Below are 27,235 nucleotides of genomic sequence, written 5' to 3'. Positions count from 1 at the left end.
ATCTTATGCTTGAGATCCTTGCATCCCTTTTTGAGATTACCCTTAGAAAGAGGGATATTCAGTTTATTCCGTAGAGATAAAGATATTTTTTATTGTAGAGTTTATTGATAGTAGAATTCTACCACTACATTTTATTTTGAAGTCATACATATAGGGGATGAAGATGGCTGCTTCAGTGTAGGAATTTAGGTGGGCAAGAGCTTTTGAAGTTCATTCAACAATCTGACATTGCTAGGAATGTGGCCTTGGACAAATGCCTGAATACAGTGAGATTGGTGGTTATAATCTTATGTTGGATTCTCAGGGATGATGAGATGGACTGATGATCTGATTTGATGATGGAGGGGGAAGACTTTAGTGGTGGTACATATCGGTCCTATATTACTAAGGATGAAGTCATGAAGATTGGACCCTCAACTAGTGGTTCACTTACTGGTGTAGGAAGTTGGTGTTAAAGTTGTGGAGCCAGTGAGCATATTTTTTTTGAGGTGTATGTTCACCAGTTTATACTTAGGTAGTTGAAATCGACTAGTAAAAACTGATTTGGTTCCGCAGTTGTGAACTCAAAAATTGATTTAGATAGATATTGTGGGGAGCAGGAGACAGAGAAGGGCTTCTGTAATTAGCAATGATGTGCTAATTTGATTTGTTTATAGAAAATAGCAGATGAAGGAGTTCAAGGGCATTTTTCTGGATTAATTGCCAGTTAAACGGGTTATAGATGAATACAGATATACCCCCAGGAACATATGAATAAAATTTTGGTTCTAAGCCAAGGCAGAGAGGAAGCATTAATACAATGCTGAAACCGTATTTCAGTAATTACACCACCATATATGTGCTCAAGGCACAGGAAGGACTTGAGTTTAGGTATTTTCTTGTTTAGAATCCTAACTTTGTGCACTACCATCTGTATATAGTGGAAATTCTTAAAGACTGACTGCCCAAAAAGGCAAAGTGAGAGTAGAAAGTTTTATTAGACAATGAGCTAAAGCCCTGTGTGTGTGTGTGTGTGTGTGTGTGTGTGGGGGGGGGGGGTGCAGGAGGACATCCATGTAAAAACAGATAGGACTGTCGACTGTCTTCTCACTTGCTGACACATTGGATGCCCCAGGAATGACACCAGTTCCAAAGCCAGTTGTTGAAATCGGTTACTTTCTGTATTGTGGCATTATTTGTGGTGATGGCAAGCTTCTTCTTAAAATCAGTTTCTTTACAAACCCAATTGTGTGTGTGTGTGTGTGTATGTGTGTGTGTATGCATATATATATATATATATATATATATATATATATATATATATATATATATATATATATATACACACATACATATGTAGAGATAGATTGAGAGCAACCATTTCTCTCTTCATTTACCCCAGAGTGTAACATCTAAGATTTGTTCACACAGTCATGGGCTACAGTCAGATCTTATGCATCTTTGTAGGACAGGGGTTTAAAGGAACTAGTGATATCACAGTCCCTTGTACCTGGAACTGACTTAGTCTGTACTTGCTTAGCCTGGTCAGTGGTATGCCTGTGTGACTGACAGCTAAGTCTCCTATGGCTAAAATATTGTTGAGAGTGGCACATGCTCAACACTAAATTGGTAGCAGAAGCTGACCAGTTTCCATAAAACCCCTTTGAATACAGCTCCATGAAGCACCACCAGAATGTGTGAACATGTTAAAATAGGGATCTTTAATATATCATAAAAGCATGTATAAAATGCAATAGAAAAAACTCTTGAATAAATAAATAACAGTAAGCGTTTTCCTCTTAATGTCTACATTAGTTTGATAAGGTCAATGCCTAATGTAGATGGTAAGACAAAAGTTTTTTATATTTTATACGTGTTTTTTAAGGGATATTAGATCCCAGTTTTAACATCTTCATATCTATTTTTGGTGCTTCAAAAAGAATGATGGCATCTCCTGATGGTCTTAGGGGCTTAGACTTGCAGCTCAGGTGATCCTGGTTTGGGGAAGAAGTAGAGGATGTACATTCAGATGCATGTGTAGTGTGCTTAAATGTAGTGGATGCAGGTGTAGTGGGTCCATTGGGAACATCTGTCTAAGATTTTGGTCTGCTAGTGCTTTCCTTAGGAGAGTTAGGAAGGGATGCCTTCACAATCTTAGCACATGCGGCCTTTGTGTTAGCGTTGGATGGTGGGGCGAGAATATATTATTCGCAAACCATGTTGATAGACTAGTCTCCAGTGTGAATAAGTGTGTAAACCTCTGACAAATAGATTCAATGTTAGGTATCAGGAAGATGTTGTCAGTGTACATAAGGCAGTTGCTGCACTGCCTTAAGTTGCCTAGTGCTAGCAAGCTGGCAACAGATGGAGTAATGATAGGTTGTGATTCCATGGTGAAGAGATCAGTGCTTTGGAGGTGGAGGTCAGGTGTAAGCTGTACTCTACAAAAAAAAAAAATTGTAAAACACAGTATGAGCACATGGAATACTGGGTTTTCTTCAGAAGGAATGTGTCTCAGTGACCAGCTTGCTGAAAAGATGTACCCAGAAACACAGCACAGGTTCAGGCAGGTTAGATAATGGAATACCAGCTGTTAAACAGCATAGTACAAAACAAAGTTTCGACAGCAGGAAACAAGGAGCTATCTAACAATGCACAGTGGTGTAGGGCAGCATGGAAGAACCCTACATGACACAGCACAATATACCAGATCAACAAGCAGGCTTGGGTGCCACAACAAGCAGTTAGTATACAGCAGAGTGCAATCTAATACAGAGCAGTGTAATACTGTGGGACGCTGCACACTTCACCTGAGCATGACATCAGACAGGCTTGGGTGCCACTGTATAACACAGTAGGGCATAGCATGTTATTGTAGATCATCACAACATGTAGGCTTGTTTGCCTTAATTAAGGTCACCTAGTAGCAAGTGAAGCAGCTCTGTTAAGGCAGGCTTATCAGATATACACAACACAATGCACTGTGATAATACCCACTGACCCACTGTTTTGTCATTTGTTAACTTTTTAACTCTGTTATTGGAGAACTGAGCATGCGTGCTGGCAAACTCCTTGCTGCATGTTTCTGTTAAAATGCAATCTTAATACTTTTGCTTTACAGATGTGAAATGAATAAATGTAAGAATTACCATGAAATGTATTAAGTTTGAACTTTATTCCATTTTTTGTTGAATGAAGCACACAGACTTCCCTATATCAAGGTTTACATTTGTTTTTATACTTTTTCTCCGTAATTACATTTAGTTTTAAAAATCATGATCACAGCCCTTCTTAAAAATGCTTTTAAAATGAAAACATAGAAACTGAAATGTGCCATACACTGATCCTTTAGAGCATAATCACATTTATTGCAAAATAATCCAGCATATGTCCCGTAAACCATACTCAGGATTAACAAGGAATATAAACCTATGCAAGTTAATCTTATCACTCTGTAAATTACCAGAGGAATTCACCAGTAATTATTGCTTCCTGACCCCCTGCAAATAATATAGAAATACTTTCTTGGAATGGTTACATTAAATGCAGCACTTTACAAGCACAAATTCCCCTTCCTTTCATTCCTATCCCTGTCCCCCTTGTGTTACACTGTTCTCCAGATTTGTTCCTGTACCTCATATTGTATCATTATTTCAGTGTCTGGGTTTCATAGCGATAACTGCACTTCTCGACAAGCCTTGTGCAGGTAAATGACACTTAGAAGCAGCACAGGCAAACACTGAATATCCAAAAGAAAACATGCAGCTAGCTGTGCTTTAGAGGATGTAAATATACCATCCAGTAGTTATGCTGCACAGTGAAACTGCAAGTAAACACAGTTGTGCAGTGAAATTTATTCACAGAAGCATAGGACAGAATTCATAAAGTGGATGCTTACTCAACTCGCGATCTTGCTACAGGAGAAAACATATCAGATATTATCTCACAGTAAAGTAGTGCTTGTAGCAGCTGGCCTGCATCACTTGGCAGGATGGCTGCAAGTGCCACATAATGTTAAGTAGTCATATAGTAGTTGTAGCTGCATTGCTATGTTTTTGACATAAATCCATAAAAAGGAAGGAAAGGGATGTTCAGGAAAGTAGAAAAACAGGAGAGGATCAATCACAGGGTGTGCAGGATGAGGGAGAGGTTGGTAACTTTTTTGAGGAAGGGGTGTATAGGGCCCCGTTTTTTTTCTTCCCAATCCTTTTCCTGCTTCCAGCATATTCTACTATATGGCGCAAACATTCATATACCTAAGCCATGGAGATTATTTATTTATATAAGTTTGCCTAGATTTCCTCATCAAGATCCTAACATCTGTGTTAAATAATTTTCACATTATTTCCTAAATTTCTTTTAATTGAGGTCTGCCCCTTTTCTTCAATTTTTTGATGATCACCTTTACTACCAGCATTTCATTCTTAGTTGCTTTCATTTGTCCAACCCACCCTACAACTAGAGATCTTTAGTTATTGTCATATTCTTATCAAGCTACTTGTTCTGCATCTCTGGGCTGTCCTATTTAAAACATCATAATGCCAAAATGTATGGACTCATGAATCTCTCTCTCTCTCTCTACCCAAATCACATCTGCAGCATAATCCTTTAACTGTTGGGATCTTGCATTATTTTCTTACTGATGTACTAACAAAAAAAAAATTTTTTTTTTATCAGTTGTTTTAGAAGTGATTCCAGCTGCTGCTGCTCTCAAAAATATTACCAGAAGGTACCCCTCTGCATTTATCTAACATTATTGGCTAACAGCAGAATAATTATCTTACACTGGCAAATGTAATCTAATTGAGAGAGAGTATAAAATCTTGCACGTGAACTGCTCTGAAGTACACTTTGGAAACAGGGATTCCTAACCCCCCAGTGATAGCTGCAGTGTCACCTTCTGCCATGTTACCTTAGGTTTAGTTCCATCCCAAATGAAGTATAACATTAAACCTTTTTTGTTTGGTTTCTTGGCTCACTTTAGCTTCTGACCATCAGCTAGTCATCTCTCTCCCATAGCTCCAAACATTTGCCGGCACTACATTATTCGAGGCAAGGGACGTGGGAAATCCAAGTATCCACCTGTATTATCCCCCCCCACTGAGGCTGTCTTTCTGTTTAGGGAAGGAGATGGAATGGAGATAAAGATGACAGTATTATCTGTGCTGATTGAAGCTCAGGCATTCCCTAAGCCCTAGCGTCCAAGAGATGTTAATGTTATACTTGGGCTGGATGGGCAGTGAGGCACAACTTGTGAGAACATGCCTGTTGTATGCCCTGGAACAGCCATGCCTCTTTGATCATCCCACATACTTAACCGGTGAGCTATGTGAGCCCCTACCTCTAACACAACCACCCTCACCAGTACATTTCCTTCTCACCCACACAGGATGAACACACAAATCCTCCCTGCCAGCTTGTCAGATGTCTGAGTTGCTAAATGATCCCAGGTCACCCGTGTTGTATTTAAAGCTTTCTCCCTCTGGGCCACCAGATTTGGACAACATTGAACTTTTTAGGGTTTTCATAAAGAACACCTTTGAAAACAATGTCCCTTCACACTGTCAAATTAATAACAATACTATGTACCTACGAAGTGGTAAGAGATCTTGGCTCACAAGTAGACTGCGACCTTAACTTTGACCACCAAGTCTCTACTGTAGTAAGGAGGCTTTCTACGTAGCATATATGATTAGCAAAGACATTTCCTGTAGAGCATAGGAGATTATAACCCCTGTATACTCATCACTAATCAGGCCCATAATTGAGTATAAAGCCCCTTTCGGCATGCACTGTACAAAGCACCTGCAGCAATTGGAGAGACTTCAGAGGTTTCTAACTCAGAGGATCAAAGGACACCAGCATGTGCCTTACACAAACTGACTAAAGTCTCTCTCACTATACTCAGTATCATATAGTCTTCTTAGGGTAGACTTATGCCTGGATTACAGTGCAATCTCAACCCAAACTTAATGAATTTGCTGCACATCTGTAAATCAAACAGGACTAGAACTACCCATTTCAAGGACCTAAATATTTTCTATTACTTGAATAGGACGTGCTGGAGGGGCAGAATTGTCTCTTAGCGACTGCCATGTCTTTGGACTTGGCTGCCGATTCATGTGAAGCTGAACACCTCTATGACACTGTTCAAAAGGAACCTGGATGAGTAGATGAGGTACCATAAATTCTTACCTGGGATAGTGCCCATAACCCTCCTGGACATGGGCAGTCATTACTTAAATACAATCCTGGGTATTGACTAGAGTATCTATGGTGTTTTATTGGGATGAAACGGCTAGGCTTGAAATGACCTCCGGGGCAACAGCCTAGTAGCCTCCTGTGATCCTATGAAATGCTTGAAACAGTATGCTATAAGTGGTAATACAAAAAAATATAAGGCTGGAAATTTTTGGTCTTAATACAACAGAAGACCATCTTTCATCTACTAAACTCCCTTTCAACCTGCCAGTTATCTCCTTGCATGTCTTTGCTACTGATTTTTGTTGTTAATCCTTCAACCAAATACCTTGATATTTAAAGCAGATTGCCTCCCATAAGTAAGAGTAGACTTTTTTAATTTATTTAGAAGGGAAATAATTAAAAGACAGAGTGTCTTAATCTTTGATTAATTTTATAACCTAAAAATTATCCAAGTGATGGAGTTCAAATAATATATCCAAATCATCTTCTGGATGTCAAGTCTTCCTCCAATACAGTAATGATAAATTTACTGCACATCATCAAATCAAATGACATTAGAAATACTCCGTCTAGGGATCTAAACTTCTGCAGCATGAACAGAATGGTTTGGAGGGACAGCGTTACTTCGCAGGAGATGCAGCTGCTCTGAAACCGACTCCCCATCCACATAAAACAAAGGTCAGCCCTGTTCATATTCAAGCACAAATTGGATCTATGGATGCTTAACAGAAGGTTTAACCCAGAATTATCTCTTGTACTAATGGACAGAGGCAGCTCCTAAATGCTTTGTCCTGTGCATGAGTCCCCTCAAATTATCTGTGGTATGATCCCAGTTATTCTCACTAGGGGTAATATATAATTAGCAGCCATGGCATGGGTAAGGATCAGCAGGGAAATTAACTTGGCTTAAAATGGCACACAAGGGCAGTTAACCTAATACCTGTGATCCTGTCTCAGTGAATCTATATCACATGCAAAAAAAGAAATCTTTATCTGCAGTGGTGCAGTTGAGTAACCTCTACAGGTTCCAGATATAGTGTGAAGAGGATGAGGCATAGGGCCGCCCTGTTTGGTTCCCCTAATTAAACTGAATGGCTGGGACAGTACCATACAGGCTTCAGTTTTAATGTTTGAACCCTCGTGCATTGTATGTAGTAGACTTGTAAACTCCTCTGGCACAAACTTTAGTTTGGTAAAACCACTCCAACCTCCACATAGCTTTTTATTTTTTTGACATCTAGAACCACCATCAGTTTCTGTCACTTACACCTTATAACTACAGCTGTCTTCAGCGTATGCCAACACTGCCTGCTTCTAGGACTCTGATGCACTGTTTGCCTTCAACAGCTCATTGAATAACAAACCAGTTTAGACCCCATTACCTGAAAGTTCTAATTTCAGAATTATTTCAACAAACGGTCAGATCCTGGTGTTTTTGCCATGGGCTTATTTTTTAATGTCTTCTTGTATTTCTAGAGCATTTATTGGCTAAACTAAAGTCTGGTCTTACTCCAGAGAAAGCCTAGGAAAGTGAACAATCTGCAGGAAATACTGTATCTCCTCATTCATGCTGAGTAAGCTGAATTAAAACCCCTTTCAAACCCTCCTTTAGTCCTCTGCCCATGTTCAGTATCAGTTAAATATGACTGTTGTAGGACACTACCAAGTGTTTCAGTTGTCTAACATATGTTAAAATCCTGTTAAGAGGAATGAATTTCAGTTGTACATTTTCTCTCACCTCCAGTCCTTTTTGTTTGATGCGCATTATCTTACAGCCTGTTTCCTTGGCCAACTCTTTTAAATATGTATTAGTAATTTCACTTCTTCACACGTACACAGCCTTTGGTAAGGTCAGGTGTATTTAAAAGCCTGCCCATTTTTCATCATTTCTTATCTCACATATTGTTTATCTTAGTAGTCATAGCTTATCAAATGCATAGTATTTTGCAGTCATGACATACCCATGTATGTTTTGTGTACGACCTTGTGTCATTGTAAAGAACAAATGGAAGAATAACAGCATGTTCATTCTGGGCTCAAAATAATGCCTGAACGTTTCTCTCGTATTGCTGCTGTTTCCTCATTCAACTATTCAATAAAAGTGAGAGTTAAATATCTAAAGGGCTTTTCCCCTAGAGACACACATCGTACTGTTTTAGACATTTCAACTGCTGTACTAACAGTAAAGAATAAATTGAATTCCTAGTCCAGTTTTAAGCTAGGTTTTCATGTAGCAAAAGAATTCATGATGATCACATTTGGGACATTTTACACTTGTAAAGTATATGTCTGTATTGCCAAACACACAAACTTTTGGAGGCAAGTGTATTTCTTTACTTTTTCAGCATGTCTAGTGAGCTGTGCAAGTACTACTACACCTTTAACATCATATTGTGTCTGAATGGTGAGTAAATAAGACAACTGATAAAGTCTGTGGTTTATTCTTCATGAGATTGTGTTCTACAGTGAATTATGGAGAATTGTATCACTTGACATGCTGCTTCATGTAGGTTTTTAAAGATACAGATAACCATATTCTGCAGAAACCACACAGAACAAGATTATAAAAAGCATCCTGAAATCCAAAAAGGAGAAGTCACATGTGAGCAGACATAGTGTCTTGTACTGTTTTCTGATAATTCCAGTGCAATAAAATTTGGATTTTATTACCAGAGGTTAATTTAGTTCCAAAGGGTTAAAAAATAGCCCAAGAAAAATGTTATTAGTCAACAAGTGGCTACCATCTTGACTGACATTATTTGCATTCATTACTTCAAAGTAGACATTGCAGAGTTAACTGTAGGAAGACTGTGATCCCATTTAAGTATTTTATTCTTAGGCCGTGGTGTTGCAGTGGTTAGCATTGTTGCCTCATAGCAAGAGGTTCTCCCGTTCGATTCTCAGCTGAAGCGCCTTCTGTGTGGAGTCTGCATGTCCTCCCCGCGGTCGGGTGACATTAAAGACATGCAGGTAGGTGCGAGCATGAATGGGCGTGCCTTCTTTGAAGGTTGGGCGTCGGGCTGGCAACTTGGCACTGTAAAAATCCACTGCCAGTCATGAGCGTACCGGAGTTCTGCTGTGGCGACCCCTAACCAGGAAAAGCCGAAAGTCTTTTATTGTTATCCTTCGCCATGTCCTAATCCTGCTTTTCAGCCTGTTGTTGCCGTGCATTTCTACGTATTATTGTCATTATGCCATAGTTACCTACCAGGAACCTAGTGCATCTCCTTAAACCGCAAGACTTGCATTTCATTGTTTTTCTTGCTTTTTCCCTTCATTATCTGTCTCTTCACTAATACATTTTATCCTGTCACATATGTAGAACTGCCTGTCCATTCCCATAACCTTTCTCTTACAATCTCTTCTGAATTTCTCAGATATTTGTGTTCCAGCCAGACTTTGCCCATGATTCTGTTACAGTTACGTTATGTACATCAACTTGTACTAGTGTGTCATGTAACTGTTTTTTATAACCTAGGAATCTGATACTGCAGAGCTTCATTCTGCATTCATTCACCACTTATCTTTTTAGATTGCTTTTTTATAATATCGTTGTTGTTGCTGGTATAGTACATAATGGCAAAAAAAAAAAAAAAACAGTTTTCTGTTTAATTTGCATTTCATCTTGTATTCCAGGTATTCTTGGACTCTTCGGTTGGGTGTGCCTGCTGTTTAGTTTTAACAGTGAGCAGTGGTTGGAACAGACCCCTTGTGGTCGCACTCAAAGCAATGTTGTATCATTACTACATGCTCTACCCCATTGGCAGTAGTTCATCCTTTTGCAAATTCATTTTTTTCCCATGCATAAAAAAGACGTGCCCTTGGCTATAGTAATGAGGCCTCCATACTTGGCTGAATGAGATTTAGCAGGGGAAGGGATTGATCATCAAAAGCAGAGACAGGGGACCAAACAAAAATTAAAATAAATAAACAAACAAAACAGTAAATAAATAAACAGACAAAACAATAAAATGAGAAAACATTTCCGTTTGCATACAGTCCAGCAACTTATTTGGCAGCATTTGCCATTAATTTACCACCCTTCTGGCTAAATGTTTTTTATTTCCTTATGTCCAGACTAAAACTGGTGCTCTCATACTGGTACATTATGACTCCCTTTCTGCGAAGTACTGTCCTCCTTCAGGTTGTGTTCACCTTACTATTTATTTTGTTTACCAATATGATACCTACTGGTTCTCAAGGGTGAACACATCCAATTTCATAAGCCCGTCTTTGTACTGTTTCTCCTTTAATCCCCTCACCATTCTCATGGCTTTCCCTTACATGTCTCAGCTTATTTTCTCTTTTTTAGCTGTCTGAACGAGCATCATAATTATGCACAGTATTCCATCTGTAGCTTGACCAACAGTCTGAGTAATAGGAGTTTGCATCTTTGTCTTCAGTTGATTCCCTTATGCATGCCTGTTAGTATCTTTGCTTTCTCCACAGTCTTCTCATCCTTTGACCTGATGGTTAATATCTGCAGTGAGTGTGCCTCCTTGATCTCTGACATATTCAGTGATGTCTAGTTTGTTGTTCTTTAGTTAGTAGTTACTTCAGGGATTCTTGAGCCATAAGAGTAAGACCATGGACTTGAGCTGTGCCTTCAGATTCTCATCCCAGTCAGCTAGTCTGGCAGCCCCATTTATTTATTTAACATAGGTTCATAGATTAGTACTAGGTCAACTGCCCTTGTGGGCCATTGTAAGCCTAGCCAATTACCCCATGTGAGAATCAAACCCTGCACTTTGGCTCTGCAAGTTAAACAACTTAACCATTATACCACTGTGAGGCAACAATGCTACTGCTGCCCCAGTGTGCCGTATAAGCTTCCTTTTCCAGTTCAATGATTTATGCAAATAGATCAGTTATAGTTTTGGTACTTCTCTTGATATCCAACATGGGTAACCCAAATAATACGAGTACCAAGAACTCGGCTTCATTTGGGACTCCACTAGACACTTTTCTTTTGCTGATTGTACATTGTAACCCCTTCTGCTGCCTTCCATTATTTTCTGTTTAACCATTTGTTCATTCCACTTGGCTATGTGTGTGTGTGTGGTGGTGGGTCCCCTGATGGGAATCTTTGGCAGTTTGCTGGCCACTGCAGAAGTACCTGTGAAGCGCTCAAATACTGTAGCTTTAAAATTCATGGATTTTATCTTAACTGTAAGAGACTTGTAAGTCAGAAGGTAGTTTTACTTTGATGTAATATTTTTTGATGAGGATTTGTCTTTGGTCATTCGTCTGTTGAGCAAGGATTCATTATATTATTTATATAATTTAATAGTCATACGCATTCTTTAATTCCATTCCATTTCATTCTCCAGTTACCTATTAGAGAACTTGTACACATGAATGAATGCATTTGCACATATGTAAGTATATTTTTTATATGTCATAGACATTTAAAACTGTACCACATAGCAACAGTAAAACACCAAACAGTGAGGTCCACTTCATGATGTACAAGTAGCCGTTAGGTAAGGAATGGATATTTCTTACTTGTGTACTTATTTCCTAAGTTCTGCTTAATTGCTATAGTAATAAATAAACTTAATTTGCATTAGTGGAGTGAGATGACTTACAGAAGCATTTGAGGGTGTCAAAATGTGTTTGTAATTATTAATGTGGATTATTTTCAATTATTTTAGGTTGAAGCCATCTTAGTCAACATTTTTGGTGGAATTGTAAATTGTGCTATCATTGCAAATGGAATTACCAAAGCTTGTCGGGAGCTTGCCCTGAAAGTGCCTTTGGTTGTAAGGCTTGAAGGTAAGCAAAGAAAGTGATTGTTAGTCTGTAAATTCCAGGTATATTTTAAGCTCTCTCACCCTTGTTTACTTAGTAGGAAACTGGAAAATCCTTATAATCCATGTATTATAGGATTAATTGTTTTCTGTACAGTAACACAATCCATTGGCAGCATGTTCATTTTTATTAGGGCTAACTGGTGTCATGTATAGGGCATTTAAGACCCAGCAGAAAAGACTTGCATTTCATTTTTATGCAAATTTTGTCTGTGATGAAAGATAGCAAGGAAGAACAGAATTAATTTGAGAAACACACTGAATCCATATGTAGTCACTTAAATTTAGTTGGAGTGCAAATACTCTGCAAGGAAGATCTATAAAGAACACTTTAAAAGTCTTTCTTTCCTTTCACTGTAGTAATCTTGAGTGTGGAATTTGCATTGTGTACAGACTGTTTTATTTGAACAAAACAGATACAAGTGCCACAGTGTAAGTCACATCACCTAACCAAGCATCCTTGCATCCTTGTGCTATAACTCAAGACACCCACCAGTCTAAACCAACTCACTTTGTCCAGCAAATCACTTCATATAAAAATATATACATATCTTGTCAATTTACTGCATCTCTCCTTCCACTCCTGTTTACATATTCTTGTTAGTACCAACTATTCTTTTCTGAAATGATGTTTTTTAACAATTGTGTAACTGCTATTTGTTCATGGCGCTTCTCCTTTGCAGCTCACACAATAAGACTGATGCATAAAATAAGATTAGTTCTATATATACTTACATGCATGCAACAACTGGATGGTAAATCCCATTATTTGAAATAGTTTGCTTTACTGGAAAGAAAAGTGGCAAAGTGTACTGTTCACAGATTACTAGTGCATTTTAGCAGTACTTTAAACTGCGAGCACCCTCAATGATAATTAAGGTGTTCTATTTACATGTGGTATATGTCATTGCCATGGACAATGGAATATGTCAGTTCTGTAGTTGTTACTTAATTTTATTGAGTCACCCTTGTCTGTAAGTTACTTACTTCTTAATTCCTGCTTCACTGGTACTGCAGAGTGAAAATTCCAGTCATTTTGATTTACCTTTGGTTATCACTTGCAGTAATCCAAAACAAAGTTATGGTTTCAGTGTTTAACAGATGCAGCTGCAAAGTATGACAACTTTTAGACAGTAACCCTAGCTCCTTGGCTTACAAGGGTGGAGCCTTGACTGAAGCCCAGAAGACCTGAGCTTGATTAGGGGCTCAGTCTTGGAGGAACCTGGCAGAGGAGATAGGAATGAGGAATGAGTGGCAGTTGTCAACTTGGCCATTTGAGAGGTGCTGCGGTAGCGTTGTCGCCTCACAGCCAGACATTGTCCCGTTCGATTCTCAGATAGAGCGTCTTCTGTGGAGACGTGCATGAATGGGCGTACCTTCGTTGAAGGTTGTGCATTAGAGCCGGCAACTCAGCACATAAAAATTAACTGCCAATCATTAGCGGACCGGAGTTCCGCTGTGGCGACCCCTAACTGGGAAAAGCCGAAAGACACAACATGTGAGGGTGTCTGTCAGTGATCTGGGATACTTCTCAATGGCCATAAGGTAGTGCTTGGATTGCATGGCAGATCAATATTTGTTAGGTAATGGGAGGGTAAGCAGTAGCTAGCTGACACTGTATATGGTGATGTCTTTAAGCTCTGTCCAGTTAGAGTTCCCTTCCCCTGTTTGAAAAACCCTCTGTGACTGGATAGATGACATTATTTTGGTACATCCTGCCCTCATGTCTCCCCATCACCATTGCACTCAGAAATCCTGCTCCCCCCGGCTGCCCATGGTGAGAGCAGTTAGAAGGGGCAAGTAAGGCAAATGCCAGGAAGGGGAGAGAGTGGAGGATTGAGAGAGGACTCTGGGGCATGAATGCTCATTGACAGCTTTGGGGAACTAAAGAAAAAAATGTAGACAGCAGAAGTGACAATGTAGTTAGAGAATTGTACTTTTCAGTTTTGTATTTTTCCCATTAACTTCTGTTATTTTCCAGCATAAAAGTATAAATTCAAAAGTTTCAGACGCCTTTCTTCACCTCTTTTACCATGTCTTTTGCATTCTGGCTAAAGGTTTTTCTGGCCCCATATACCTTTTAGACATAGTCCATCTGCTGGACATTCTAACCCAGTAAATTCTAATTTAGAGCACATTAAAGTTGTTCTGCTCAATGCCGGGAATTTATTAAAAAAAAACTTAAGGTACTCCTGTAATTTACTTGGACACATTAGTTACACAGACATGGTTTCAAAGTAATGAAAGCACTCCCTCTGTTCCTAAGTTTACTGCCTGTCTTGTCTTCATATCTACTGACAATGTCCAAATCATACTAAACAAGGTTAATTACCTTTTCATAGCTATAGAACACATTGTATATTCTCTTCTGATCATGATAGCCAGCTTAACTAGCATCCCCATTAAACTCGGCAACTTTTTACTGGAGGAGAATTTCAATTATCCATGAATAGGTTAGCTGTCATACACTAATAGTGGTTTTCTTGCTCAGTTCTGCCTTGGCATTATAAATGCTAACTCCGTAGTACAATTAGTTGACCATTCTACTAGCGCCCCAAATATCTTTGACCTTATCATAACAAATATGACCACTTCTTACATACTTTATATCATCTTCTCCTGTTAAATCTGACTGTAAGTCAGTGATCGTTTCCTTTAAAACTGGTAGTCCTTCCTCTACAAAAAACTCTGTTTAAGGACTTCTGAAAAACAAATCTTCTTAAGTTATTTAATGATCTAAATAAATTATGCTGTAATCATCATCTAATGGATCCCATTGCCAGAACCTCTGCCTATGTCTCTGACTTTACACCCACTTAAAATGTCTTATTGATATGGTAGTCCCTGTCTGCATCAGATATAATGATAAGTTTAAAACAAACCCCTATGATATATTACCTGTATAGCAACATTATATAAACAAGAGAAATAATTTACTTAATGCTTCATTTTACTTAACTTAAGAGCACACATACTTAAGCAAACTAGTAAAGAGCTTAAGGGAACCATTAGGAAGCTCAAAGCTGAATATGGCCACTAAAACCCCAAATATAACTGCAAATCTTTATTTACTTGTGTCAGAAAGAAACTAACACCCAATGATGTTCAGAGCTACTGATTCTGACACAAAGGAAATAACTAATATCCTAGCTAATAAATTTAATATAAATTTTATTCCATCCACTGTTATGATTATTCAACAGATTTTATAGTCACAGTAACCCCCTTTAATTACTATGGGACAAGTCATGCCAGCCCACTCTAAAGCCAAGTACCCCTCATCCATGAGCCCAGATAACATACCACGTTGCCTGATTAGCAGTACCAAATATGGAATATGTGAACCTTTAGTTAACTTCCTTAATCTAAACCTCTCCACTGGTTACATTCCTGAATCCTGGAAAAAACATTGCAATGCCATTACACAAGGCTGAGCCAACAACAGACACCATTAACTATAGTCCTCATTAGTCTTACTGGCCTTATATGTAAAGGTATGGATCATTCTAGGTCAGACCTCACTAATTAGGACATTGAAAATGTGATAACTTTGAAACCTCATCGTTTTGGTTTAGTCCAAAGAAGGTCCAGACTGTGTAACCTCATTAATTCCTTTGAAAATATCACCAAAGCAGTGGGTTGTAGTTAAGCAGTATGTGCAACTTATTTGAACCTGGCCAAGGGCTTTGACACAATTCCCCTTGCAGGCATTACTGACAGACTTGTAAATTTGAATATAAATACTTATGTTTTGACGTAGATAGCTAACTAGTTGTTTGATAGAACCCATGTGATCAGAGTTGCAGGTGAAATTTCTGAAAACAAAAAAGTTGCCAGTAGTGTACAACAGGATTCAGTACTGAGCCTTTTCCTATTTTTTATTGTATTTATTTTATGTAACATTTGTTTGCTGGGAAAGTCTGACTTGGAACACAGCCAATTTTCAGCAGCGGCCCGGGAGAAATGCTCCAGATGCATGTCTTTGTAATGTGGGAGGAAACCCACACCTAATGCAGGGAGGACATGCAGACTCAGCACAGAAGGCACCCTAGCCGAGAATCGAAACGGAGAACCTCTTGCTGTGAGGTGACAACGCAACCACTGCACCACTGCACCTCTCAGAATTTCAGGCCAACAGTCTGCCCTGTGGTTATCCAAGTTTGCAGAGGAGTGTAAATTGGGAGTTGTTATTCTATCTTGCACAGATGCACAGTTACTCAAACATGATTTAGATGATGATAACAGCTGGCAAAAGGAGAGTGGCCTCACATTAAATGTGAAAAAATATTATTGTTAATTCTGATAAAGTATTTTCTCAGTACAATATGGATGACAGACCCTTCCAATAAGACACTGTCCTAAGATATCTAGGCACTATTGTTGATAACGCCTTATCTTTTGACCATCGGGTCTATAGTACTTGGGAAGGCCTTCTGTCTGGCTCATCTAATTTCCAAAGGCATCTTCTAGATTGAGAGAAATTTTAATTCCCCTTCACATGTATCTCAGCAGACCCATTATTGAATATGATGCCCCTTTTGTGATGTATTTATCTAAACATGTCACCCAGCTAGAGAAACACAGAGGATTCTAACAAAAAAAAATTACCTTCTTCCCCCCGGGGTTTTTTATTTTGGCTCCATCATGAGGGCCCCTTAGCAAAAAAATTCCTCCTGTGTTGAATGTGGTGGAGGATGTTTTTGCAGAGGCTTCTCTGAACCCTGACTCCTTGCCTCCTGCTCCTGTTAAGCCTGATAGGTATTATAGGGTGCCCAAGCTCATAAGTATTTGTTTAAGAGGCCCAGGGCGGACCCAGAAACTGTTTCTCAGGGGCCTAAAGGTGTTAAAGCTTCTGTGGTTAAAATCCTGTACCCTCTGATAAAGAGGCAAGGGCTTTGGATAGGTGGGGTAAGAAAGTATATACTTCTTCCACTTTGGCCATGAGGGCGTTGAATTGTCAGTTTCATATGCTGAAATATCAGAATTATCTCCTTTCACAATTGAAATCTAAGGTGGATGCTTTGGCGGAAGGTATTGAGTGTAAAGAATTGCTGGATTTGGTTCATGTGTCTGAACAAGTGGGTAAGCATTCTTTGCAGTGTGGTTTTGATGCTGTTCAGGCCTCCTCGAGGGTGGCTGCTACTAGTTCTGTTCTTCGCAGACATGCCTGGTTGAAGGATCAGAATTTAGCTGAGCATGTTAAAACAAGGATTTTAGATGCTCCTTTACAGTCTGATGTGTTGTTTGGACCGCCTGTGGAAGCAGTTTTAAAGAAAATGGAGGACAAAGCTAAGTCTATGCAGACTGTTAAAGATTTTTGCAGGTACAGCCTCCAAGTTTAGTAGAAATTGGCCTGCTAAGGGGTGGACATATCCTGCTTATGGTTCCCAGTCTAGGGGTAGGTCTAGACGTGGTAGGGGCAGGGCTCAAGGTTCGTTTAGGCCTCGATCAGACAGTTCACCTGCTCAGACTTCTGGTGAAGGCAGGGGTCAGTCCTTTCGTAAGCAGAACCAATGACCTGCCTTTTCAGCTGCCAGTGGACTCTCGTCTGGCAGCTCCTTTGGGAGGAAGATTGTCTCTTTTCAAAGAAAATTGGGATTTAATCACTCAAGACAGATGGGTGCTGGATATCATTCATCACGGTTACAGATTTTATTTCCACACAATGCGCCCTTTCAGAGGCATGCCAGATCTTCCTCCCCCACAAACAAAAGACGCTCACATGCAAATTTCTGAGTTACTCCAGATAGGGCCCATTCAGCCAGTCCCTGTATCAGCAAGGGGCTTGGCATTTTATTCTCGCCTGTTCCTAGTGCCAAAGAAGGGAACACGTGGAGACCAATTTTGGATTTATCTATCCTCAACACTTATCTGGACATTCCCAAGTTCAAGATGTTGACGTTACAGCAACTGTTACCTCTGCTGGGCAAAGATCACTGGATGGTAACTTTGGATCTCAAGGAAGCTTACCTTCATGTGCCTATAAGGCTAAGTTGCAGAAAGTATCTGAGGTTTCGAACTGGAGATTTTCATTATCAGTTCTCTGCATTGCCCTTTGGCTTATCTACTGCCCAGAGTATTCACAAAGGTTCTGGCTCCAGTGATAGCTTACTTCAGGCTTCAAGGCATTCAAATCTATCCTTACTTGGACGACTGCCTGATTCTGGCTCAAGAAAAGGAACACCTTCTACAGCATCTGGAATATGTCATAGCAGTGCTAAGATGCCTAGGGTATTCTGTGAGCGAAATAAAGTCCAGTCTAGTACCCTCTCAAGACATGTGCTTTCTGGGTGTGAGACTGAATACAGCAGCCCAGATGGCCTTTTAACCCCGGACAAACAAAAGAGTCTGTCACTTTACTTCCATCAACTATCTCATCAGTCCGTGCTGACTGCAAGGACAGTCCTTCAAGCATTAGGGTTCATGGCATCTTGTATTCTGGTGCTTCCCAATGCCAAACTGCATATGAGGAAGCTGCAATGGTATCTCAAAATGTATGGACACAGCACTGCCAAGATTTGGACACTGTCATTCAAATAATACCTTGCCTTCAAAAGGAATTCTTGTGGTGGGCTCAGGAATGTCACCTAAACAAGGGACTCTCTGTGACCCGGCCAGAGGCGAGTCAGATTTTAACGACAGATGCCTCGGACACTGCTTGGGGAGCTCATCTAAATGGAAAGTGGATACAAGACAAGTGGCCTGCCAGACTACAGCATCTACATATCAATATGAAGGAGATGTTAGCAGTCCAGTTTGCATTGATGGCGTTCAAGGAGTTACTTCTTCCAGGGCAGGTGTTGATTCTGACAGACAACACAACTGTCATGTGGTACATCAACAAGCAAGGGGAACACATTCTTATCCTCTATGCAGGCAAGCAATGATTTTATGGGAGACTGCGTTAAGCCTGCAACTGACTCTTCAGGCAAGGTTTCTGCCAGGAGCACAGAACTCCTAGCAGATGTATTAAGCAGACAAATCATGGATCCCCACGAGTGGAAACTGGATCTTCATGTATTTCAGAAATTGACAGTGTCCTGGGGAACTCCAGACATAGATCTGTTCGCTTCTCCACTAAACCACCAGCTGCCAAAGTATTGCACAAAAGGGTTTCATCACACAGCTTGGAAAGTGGATGCTCTGTCTTTCAGTTGGAAAAACCTTCATGTCTATGCCTTTCCACCTCTACCTCTTCTTTCAAAGGTATTACTAAAGGTCAGACAAGACAGGCCAAGGATGATTTTGATAGCTCCAGATTGGCCTCGGCAACACTGGTACCCACTTCTAAGGAGTCTTGTAAAGAAGCCTCCATGGCCTTTACCTCTGATTCCTCATCTGTTATCTCAGAAGGACGGTCATCTGCTCAATGTCAAACTTCAATCTCTTCATCTCACAGCTTGGCATATTCTGTGTTGAAGCACGGTAGGTCTCAGCTTCCTCAACAAGTTTTAAATGTGATTATGGAAGCTAGAAGGCCTAGTACTAGGAGAGTGTACGCAGAAAAATGGAAGAGATTTTTATTTTGGAGTACAGCAAAGAATTTGGAGATTTCAGAGCCTAATTTGAGTGTGGCTCTTCAATATCTTACTGAATTATTGGACAAAGGTTTGTCCTTCTCTTCCATAAAGATTCATGCTGCAGCAATTTCAGCTCACTATGATTGTGACCCACCTTTGTTTTCGCATCCTTTGTTCAAGCAGTTTCTTAGAGGGGCAAAGAATATAAGACCCCACGTAGAGCTCCTACTCCTGCTTGGGATCTCAATTTTGTGTTGGAAAAACTTACTCTACAACCTTTTGAGCCTGCAGCTACTGCTGAATTGAAATATTTGTCATGGAAGACTGCTTTTCTGTTGGCTATTACTTCTGCAAGAAGGGTGTCTGAGTTGCAGGCCCTTATGGCAGTAGAGCCCTTTTGATTTTCCATAAGGACAGGGTATCATTACGTACTAATCCTTCCTTTATGCCTAAGGTGGTTTCTAGTGTGGCTTTAAACCAAACTATTCATTTGCCTGCGTTTTTGCAGATCCTCAAAATAAAGGGGAAAAGATTTTGCACACTTTAGATGTACACAGGCAATTGCGTTATTATTTGAGCAGGACTAAAGATTTTAGGCAGTCTCAGCAGTTACTTGTTTCTTTTGCTTTGAGTTCACAGGGCAAGCCTGTGTCAAAACAAACTATTTCTAGGTGGATTGGCTTTTGCATTGCATTTTGTTATTCCCATCATGGCAAACAGGTTCCAGCTGGGATTAGGCCTCATTCCACTAGGGCTACTGCCACTTCAACAGCATTTCTAAGGGGTGGCAACTAAGGATATTCTGGAAGCAGCTACTTGGAGTTCAGTGCATACTTTCTCTAGGCATTATCACCTGCCTATATACTCTAAGTCTAGAGCTGGTTTTGCCACAGCTGTTTTACAAGGCATGTTGTCAGCTCCTGCTACTTTATAATTTGCCATCCTCCCTTACCTCTGCTTTGGGATTCTACCCAATTGTCAGGACTGCAGCAAGGGAAGACGAAGAACATAGTACAGTTTTGTACCTACCATAAATGTAGATGTTCGAGGATTCCCTTGCTGCAGTCCAATTTACCCTCCCTCCTTCCCCTCTGTGTTTCAGGGTGGTTGTGTAGGTGAGTTTACATGCTTATATTTTGTGTATATATTACTGTATATATTGTACATGTTTTTTGGTGCAGGTTGTTTTTGGGACTTGTCTTTTTGGGTCTTCTGACATCTGGGGCAAGAAAAGACTGAGGAAATGACGTCGGTCATGCGCATTAGTACCCTGACGTACTGACGTCAGTCTAAGGCGCCATGACCGGCGTCAGCCTTATACTCTGGTATTCGGGCCGACTGGGACGCGGACTATACCCAATTGTCAGGACTGCAGCAAGGGAATCCTCGAACATCTACATTTATGGTAGGTACAAAACTGTACTTTTTCTTGCCCAGTTCTGCCTTGGCATTATAAATGCTAACTCCGTAGTACAATTAGTTGACCATTCTACTAGCGCCCCAAATATCTTTGACCTTATCATAACAAATATGACCACTTCTTACATACTTTATATCATCTTCTCCTGTTAAATCTGACTGTAAGTCAGTGATCGTTTCCTTTAAAACTGGTAGTCCTTCCTCTACAAAAAACTCTGTTTAAGGACTTCTGAAAAACAAATCTTCTTAAGTTATTTAATGATCTAAATAAATTATGCTGTAATCATCATCTAATGGATCCCATTGCCAGAACCTCTGCCTATGTCTCTGACTTTACACCCACTTAAAATGTCTTATTGATATGGTAGTCCCTGTCTGCATCAGATATAATGATAAGTTTAAAACAAACCCCTATGATATATTACCTGTATAGCAACATTATATAAACAAGAGAAATAATTTACTTAATGCTTTATGAGAAGTCTCATTTTACTTAACTTAAGAGCACACATACTTAAGCAAACTAGTAAAGAGCTTAAGGGAACCATTAGGAAGCTCAAAGCTGAATATGGCCACTAAAACCCCAAATATAACTGCAAATCTTTATTTACTTGTGTCAGAAAGAAACTAACACCCAATGATGTTCAGAGCTACTGATTCTGACACAAAGGAAATAACTAATATCCTAGCTAATAAATTTAATATAAATTTTATTCCATCCACTGTTATGATTATTCAACAGATTTTATAGTCACAGTAACCCCTTTAATTACTATGGGACAAGTCATGCCAGCCCACTCTAAAGCCAAGTACCCCTCATCCATGAGCCCAGATAACATACCACGTTGCCTGATTATCAGTACCAAATATGGAATATGTGAACCTTTAGTTAACTTCCTTAATCTAAACCTCTCCACTGGTTACATTCCTGAATCCTGGAAAAAACATTGCAATGCCATTACACAAGGCTGAGCCAACAACAGACACCATTAACTATAGTCCTCATTAGTCTTACTGGCCTTATATGTAAAGGTATGGATCATTCTAGGTCAGACCTCACTAATTAGGACATTGAAAATGTGATAACTTTGAAACCTCATCGTTTTGGTTTAGTCCAAAGAAGGTCCAGACTGTGTAACCTCATTAATTCCTTTGAAAATATCACCAAAGCAGTGGGTTGTAGTTAAGCAGTATGTGCAACTTATTTGAACCTGGCCAAGGGCTTTGACACAATTCCCCTTGCAGGCATTACTGACAGACTTGTAAATTTGAATATAAATACTTATGTTTTGACGTAGATAGCTAACTAGTTGTTTGATAGAACCCATGTGATCAGAGTTGCAGGTGAAATTTCTGAAAACAAAAAAGTTGCCAGTAGTGTACAACAGGATTCAGTACTGAGCCTTTTCCTATTTTTTATTGTATTTATTTTATGTAACATTTGTTTGCTGGGAAAGTCTGACTTGGAACACAGCCAATTTTCAGCAGCGGCCCGGGGAGAAATGCTCCAGATGCATGTCTTTGTAATGTGGGAGGAAACCCACACGAATGCAGGGAGGACATGCAGACTCAGCACAGAAGGCACCCTAGCCGAGAATCGAAACGGAGAACCTCTTGCTGTGAGGTGACAACGCAACCACTGCACCACTGCACCTCTCAGAATTTCAGGCCAACAGTCTGCCCTGTGGTTATCCAAGTTTGCAGAGGAGTGTAAATTGGGAGTTGTTATTCTATCTTGCACAGATGCACAGTTACTCAAACATGATTTAGATGATGATAACAGCTGGCAAAAGGAGAGTGGCCTCACATTAAATGTGAAAAAATATTATTGTTAATTCTGATAAAGTATTTTCTCAGTACAATATGGATGACAGACCCTTCCAATAAGACACTGTCCTAAGATATCTAGGCACTATTGTTGATAACGCCTTATCTTTTGACCATCGGGTCTATAGTACTTGGGAAGGCCTTCTGTCTGGCTCATCTAATTTACAAAGGCATCTTCTCTAGATTGAGAGAAATTTTAATTCCCCTTCACATGTACCTCAGCAGACCCATTATTGAATATGATGCCCCTTTTGTGATGTATTTATCTAAACATGTCACCCAGCTAGAGAAAACACAGAGGATTCTAACAAAAAAAAAAAAATTAGTGGCCTCAAAAAATCGTAGTTATCATGAAAGACTGGCAGCCCTATCTCTATACTGAGTTTTCATATGGACTCCTCCATGATGAACTGTATCTGGTCTTTTGAGCAATGATCTTAACCCTATTTGGCCTTCTGTTATTTCACAGAACAAATGGTTGCTCAAATACCAGGTTAAAGGGACTTAAATTTTCATCAGCAGATACAGAAGATATGTTGGCATGATATAGTTATATTTCAATGTATCCTTCACCTCTGGAAGAAACCACATGTCTCACCCTTGCCACCTTCAAGGTAAACCTACATAATTGGATGGGCAATGTCAGATTATACCCCAGTCTATCTTGTATTGCCCTACTTGAAGCTAGAGGTGACTTTTGAATTTGGGTTGGTGACTAGGCTTGTAATGGTCTGCAGACTGATCACATGGGACTTGCCTATGAAAATATAAACTACTGTACACAGAAGCACTGTGGAAAATAAAAATTGTAACTGCAGGTATTAAAATAAGTCACCGTGAGGAGCGACCAGTATGTGGTAGAAACAATTGTAATGGCTATTGTTACATCTCAACCACCTCCAAACATACTTTCTGCATGAACACATCCTTAGAGTGAATCTAAAGTGTGAATGGCGTAGCTGCTTAGTTGTGGTCTATAGTAGTAACAGATTTTGGAAATAGTTTAAAAATATTATGGGCTGGGTTCAAGAAGGCTTACCATGAGGCAAAAGCCTTAACTCAAAAGGTTTTTCATCATGATAAGCATTTTGAATTCAGAGTTTGCTCTTTCTCTATGATTTTCCCCCAGCAGGGGCCATAGCACACAGAACAATCTCATTGTGGAATCTGCATGCCTATGCAGCAGTCTGGAAGAGTATATAATGCTAATTAGCTATTTGTTTCCCTTAAAGTGGCCATGGCATCATTCACTCCTATGGGAGTAATTGATGTACAGGTAAATTTAGCAGACACGGAGATTTGTGTGTGTGTGTGTGTGTGTGTGTGTGCGTGCGCGTGCACGACTGTAGGGATATGAATGCGGCTGGATAAATGTGTGTATTGGTATGTCTGGGTGGTCACAGTACGAGAGGTAAGTAGAGGATGCAAATTCTGTGTGTGTATGGGATGAGTAGGGGGAAACTGCAGTGTGGGTGTCTTGGTGAGTATTTCTGTGAGTGTCAGACAATGTGTGGGGTGGGGTGTTTCAGGATGTTGGTGATGTGTGTGTGTTTGCTTGTATGGGGTGTCTGAATATGTGTACACATGTGCATACTGGGGTTCCTGTGATGTGTGGGCTAGCAGAGAAAATATCCCTGCCAGATTTGATAATGCAATGTTTGATTCAGAAATATCGTAATGAGCCACTAATGTGTTTCTTTGTATGGCTTTACCATGTCTCTGAATCAGGGATTCTCTGTGTTGTGCTAGATGACCAACCCATGTTGACCAATTCATGTGGGCTGACAGAATGTTCATAAATCCTTTGGTATGTCTTTATATTTTTAAAAATATTAACTAATTCTGTGTACCCTTTGTATACTTTTGTGTGTCAAAATATGAAAAATCACTTTATTCATTTTTTGCTAATGCAGAATAATAATCACATAATATCAGTTATTTTGTATGTATCATGGTTAAGGTATAGTCAGGTTTTATTGTTTACTGAATACATATTGATCAGATGAGTAGAACTGACAGAGCAATTTTTAGACGGTGCATTCTATGTAAAGATAAGTTTCTCTTAGATTATATTCTCTGAAACAAAATCCATTTAATACTACCACATAATGCAGACTGGTAATTTAAAATAATAAGTTGGACTCCTGCAGAAGCAGGAAGCTGTGGCTTTCAATATTCTTGATGACCTATGATCCTAATTTTTTTTATGAAACTGTGAATATGTAAATGTATTCAAAGTTTGTAATCCTTGAGAAGGATAATTTTGAAGCTGCACTGGTTGAGTTATTTTAGATTAAAGCTTTTCAAATTCTGTATCTATATTCCAGTAAGTTGACATCCAGTTAGAAAGTTCACTGGAGAGCAGTTTGTTTTATTGAACTAACTTAAATGCTGTTGTGCTGCTTTAACCCTATTTCTGCAAGGACCCAAGGATCCTGATGCTGGTGAGATCCAGCCTTTTCCTTCTCCAGTCTCAGTTCCTGTTTATTCTGCTTCCTCACTTGTCATTGTCCTTCTGGAGGATGACAGTGGGATAGCCACCTCATAGGCTGAGCCTATATATCAGTTACTGTTGCTTCATAGACCACAAACTGAGTGTGAAAGAACCAAAGGAGGAGGTGTATCCATCTTCTTTAAGGATAAGTGCACCTCAAGACTGGTCAAACAATATGACTCTCTTGAGCTACTCCATGTCCAATTAACTATAGACAAAGCCCCCTACCACATCATAGTTAGCTATAGGTCTCCCACCATGAACCAGGAAAAGCATACTGCATACCTGGATTTACTGGAGTCACTTGCCATACAGAACAACAACTTAGTCATGGGTGATTTTAATTATCCTACCATCAACTGGGAAATGTACACGACCAGAAACATGCTGGCTCAGATGTTCTTGGATCTTGTCAATGCAAATGCTCTGGAACAGCTAGTCAGCACACCCACAAGGGGTTCAGATGTCCTGGACACAGTACTCACTAACATGGTAGAGCATTGTACCCCCCCCCCCCCCAGTGTGATGTCCTCCCTGGTAAGATTTGACCATAAATCAATCTTGTTCAATGTAATTGTAAGACCAGATACCATATCAAGCTCTAAAATACTTAATAATTTCCAGGACAAATTACCTCCTACTTAGTGATGGTATAAGAAGTTTCAAAGCCCCCTCCAACACAGATAAAATGGACTCATATGCAGAAGTGTATACCAATCCCTGTACAACCACTTAAGCAGTTGTATAGGAGCAGCTGTACCTGACTGGCTTAAAACCAGATCTTGCCGAAAAAACAAGCCACCTTGGTGGACCCCTAATATGAACAGGCTATACAACAAGAGAAAGAAACTAATGTCCAAGAACAAGAGGGAACTGGTCAGCAGTCCTCCAAAGCTAATTACAAAGCAAAAATAGCCTCCCTAGCTTAGGATAATTACAAGGCATTCTTTAACTCATTCACTACAGTGGAGCTCAGGAAGTTTGCACTGTAACTTCCAAGGGGCAGAGTCTAAGCCTTTTGACAGTATCAAATTATGTCCTCACATTTCAAACAAATGTTCATATCTCCTGGATTATAGGGGCTACTAAAGAAATGTAAATGTCAAACTCTTCAGCACAAACTCTTTTTACAGTGTTAATATTCTTTAAGTTCTAGGTCTTAAACCAAATTTTATAAGTCACATTGAACAGTAACTATTACATTTGTAATATTTTGTCAACAACTTACAATATCTCAGCAACCACTTAATTACACACATACTGTCAGCAGCATTGGTTGTTGAATTTAGAAAAATGTGAAAATTATATCTGTATAACTTAATGCAGTTGTTTCCTATTGTGTAAGCTTTAAGATGAAATATTTTAAAACCTTGTATATAGCATGGCTTTGAAATTATTGATGCAAATATGAACAAACAGTATTTGATGCTTAGAGGCGTCAGTAGGTGTTAACTGCAGATGCACCTGGAAGCATTACTCAGATGTAATGAGTTAACTATGTTCAAAATCTAAAAGGGAATAGCTGCTTATGAGCTGAACTGGTTGTGAATGGCACCATCCATACTCAACTGAAGGTAATAGCCAACCTGCTAGCTGACAGATTTGGAGCAAACTTCACCCCCCCCATCCCCTCTGGTCATCCCCCAAAAGTGTACCTGCTGCCATTCCTCAGCCTATTATCTCAAGAGAGCAGATCATCTCTGCACTCTCCAAGGCCAGAAACACAGCATCAGTGGGACCAGACAACATCTCAGGTTGCCTTTTAAACAGCCTAAAACATGGCCTAACAAACCCACTTGGATCCCTGTTTAACCACACCCTGCGAACTGGCTATGTTCTGGCGGAATGGAGGACAACTGCACAAAGGGGGACCATCAACCAACCCTGGGAATTATAGGCCCATAAGCTTGACTAGCCTCATCTGTAAGGCCATGGAAAGAATCATTATGGACCTTATTAACAAGGACATAGGTAATATCCAA

General features: G+C 39.7%; 1 protein-coding gene across 1 annotated transcript in view; it reads left to right on the top strand.

The window, feature by feature from the left end:
- The window catches only part of SUCLG2 (succinate-CoA ligase GDP-forming subunit beta), a 1,759,444-nt gene that overhangs the window by 1,588,051 nt on the left and 144,158 nt on the right, over positions 1-27,235 (top strand). Inside the window, exon 10 of the mRNA XM_044077963.1 lies at positions 11,838-11,958. Coding sequence (XP_043933898.1) covers positions 11,838-11,958 — 121 coding nt within the window. The remainder of the gene's footprint in view (positions 1-11,837; positions 11,959-27,235) is intronic.

Source organism: Protopterus annectens, chromosome 7.part0 (genome assembly GCF_019279795.1).
Source record: "Protopterus annectens isolate FY-2018-M chromosome 7.part0, PAN1.0, whole genome shotgun sequence".
NCBI classification, from domain to species: Eukaryota; Metazoa; Chordata; order Ceratodontiformes; family Protopteridae; genus Protopterus; species Protopterus annectens.
This window is presented reverse-complemented; position numbering and strand designations above follow the sequence as displayed.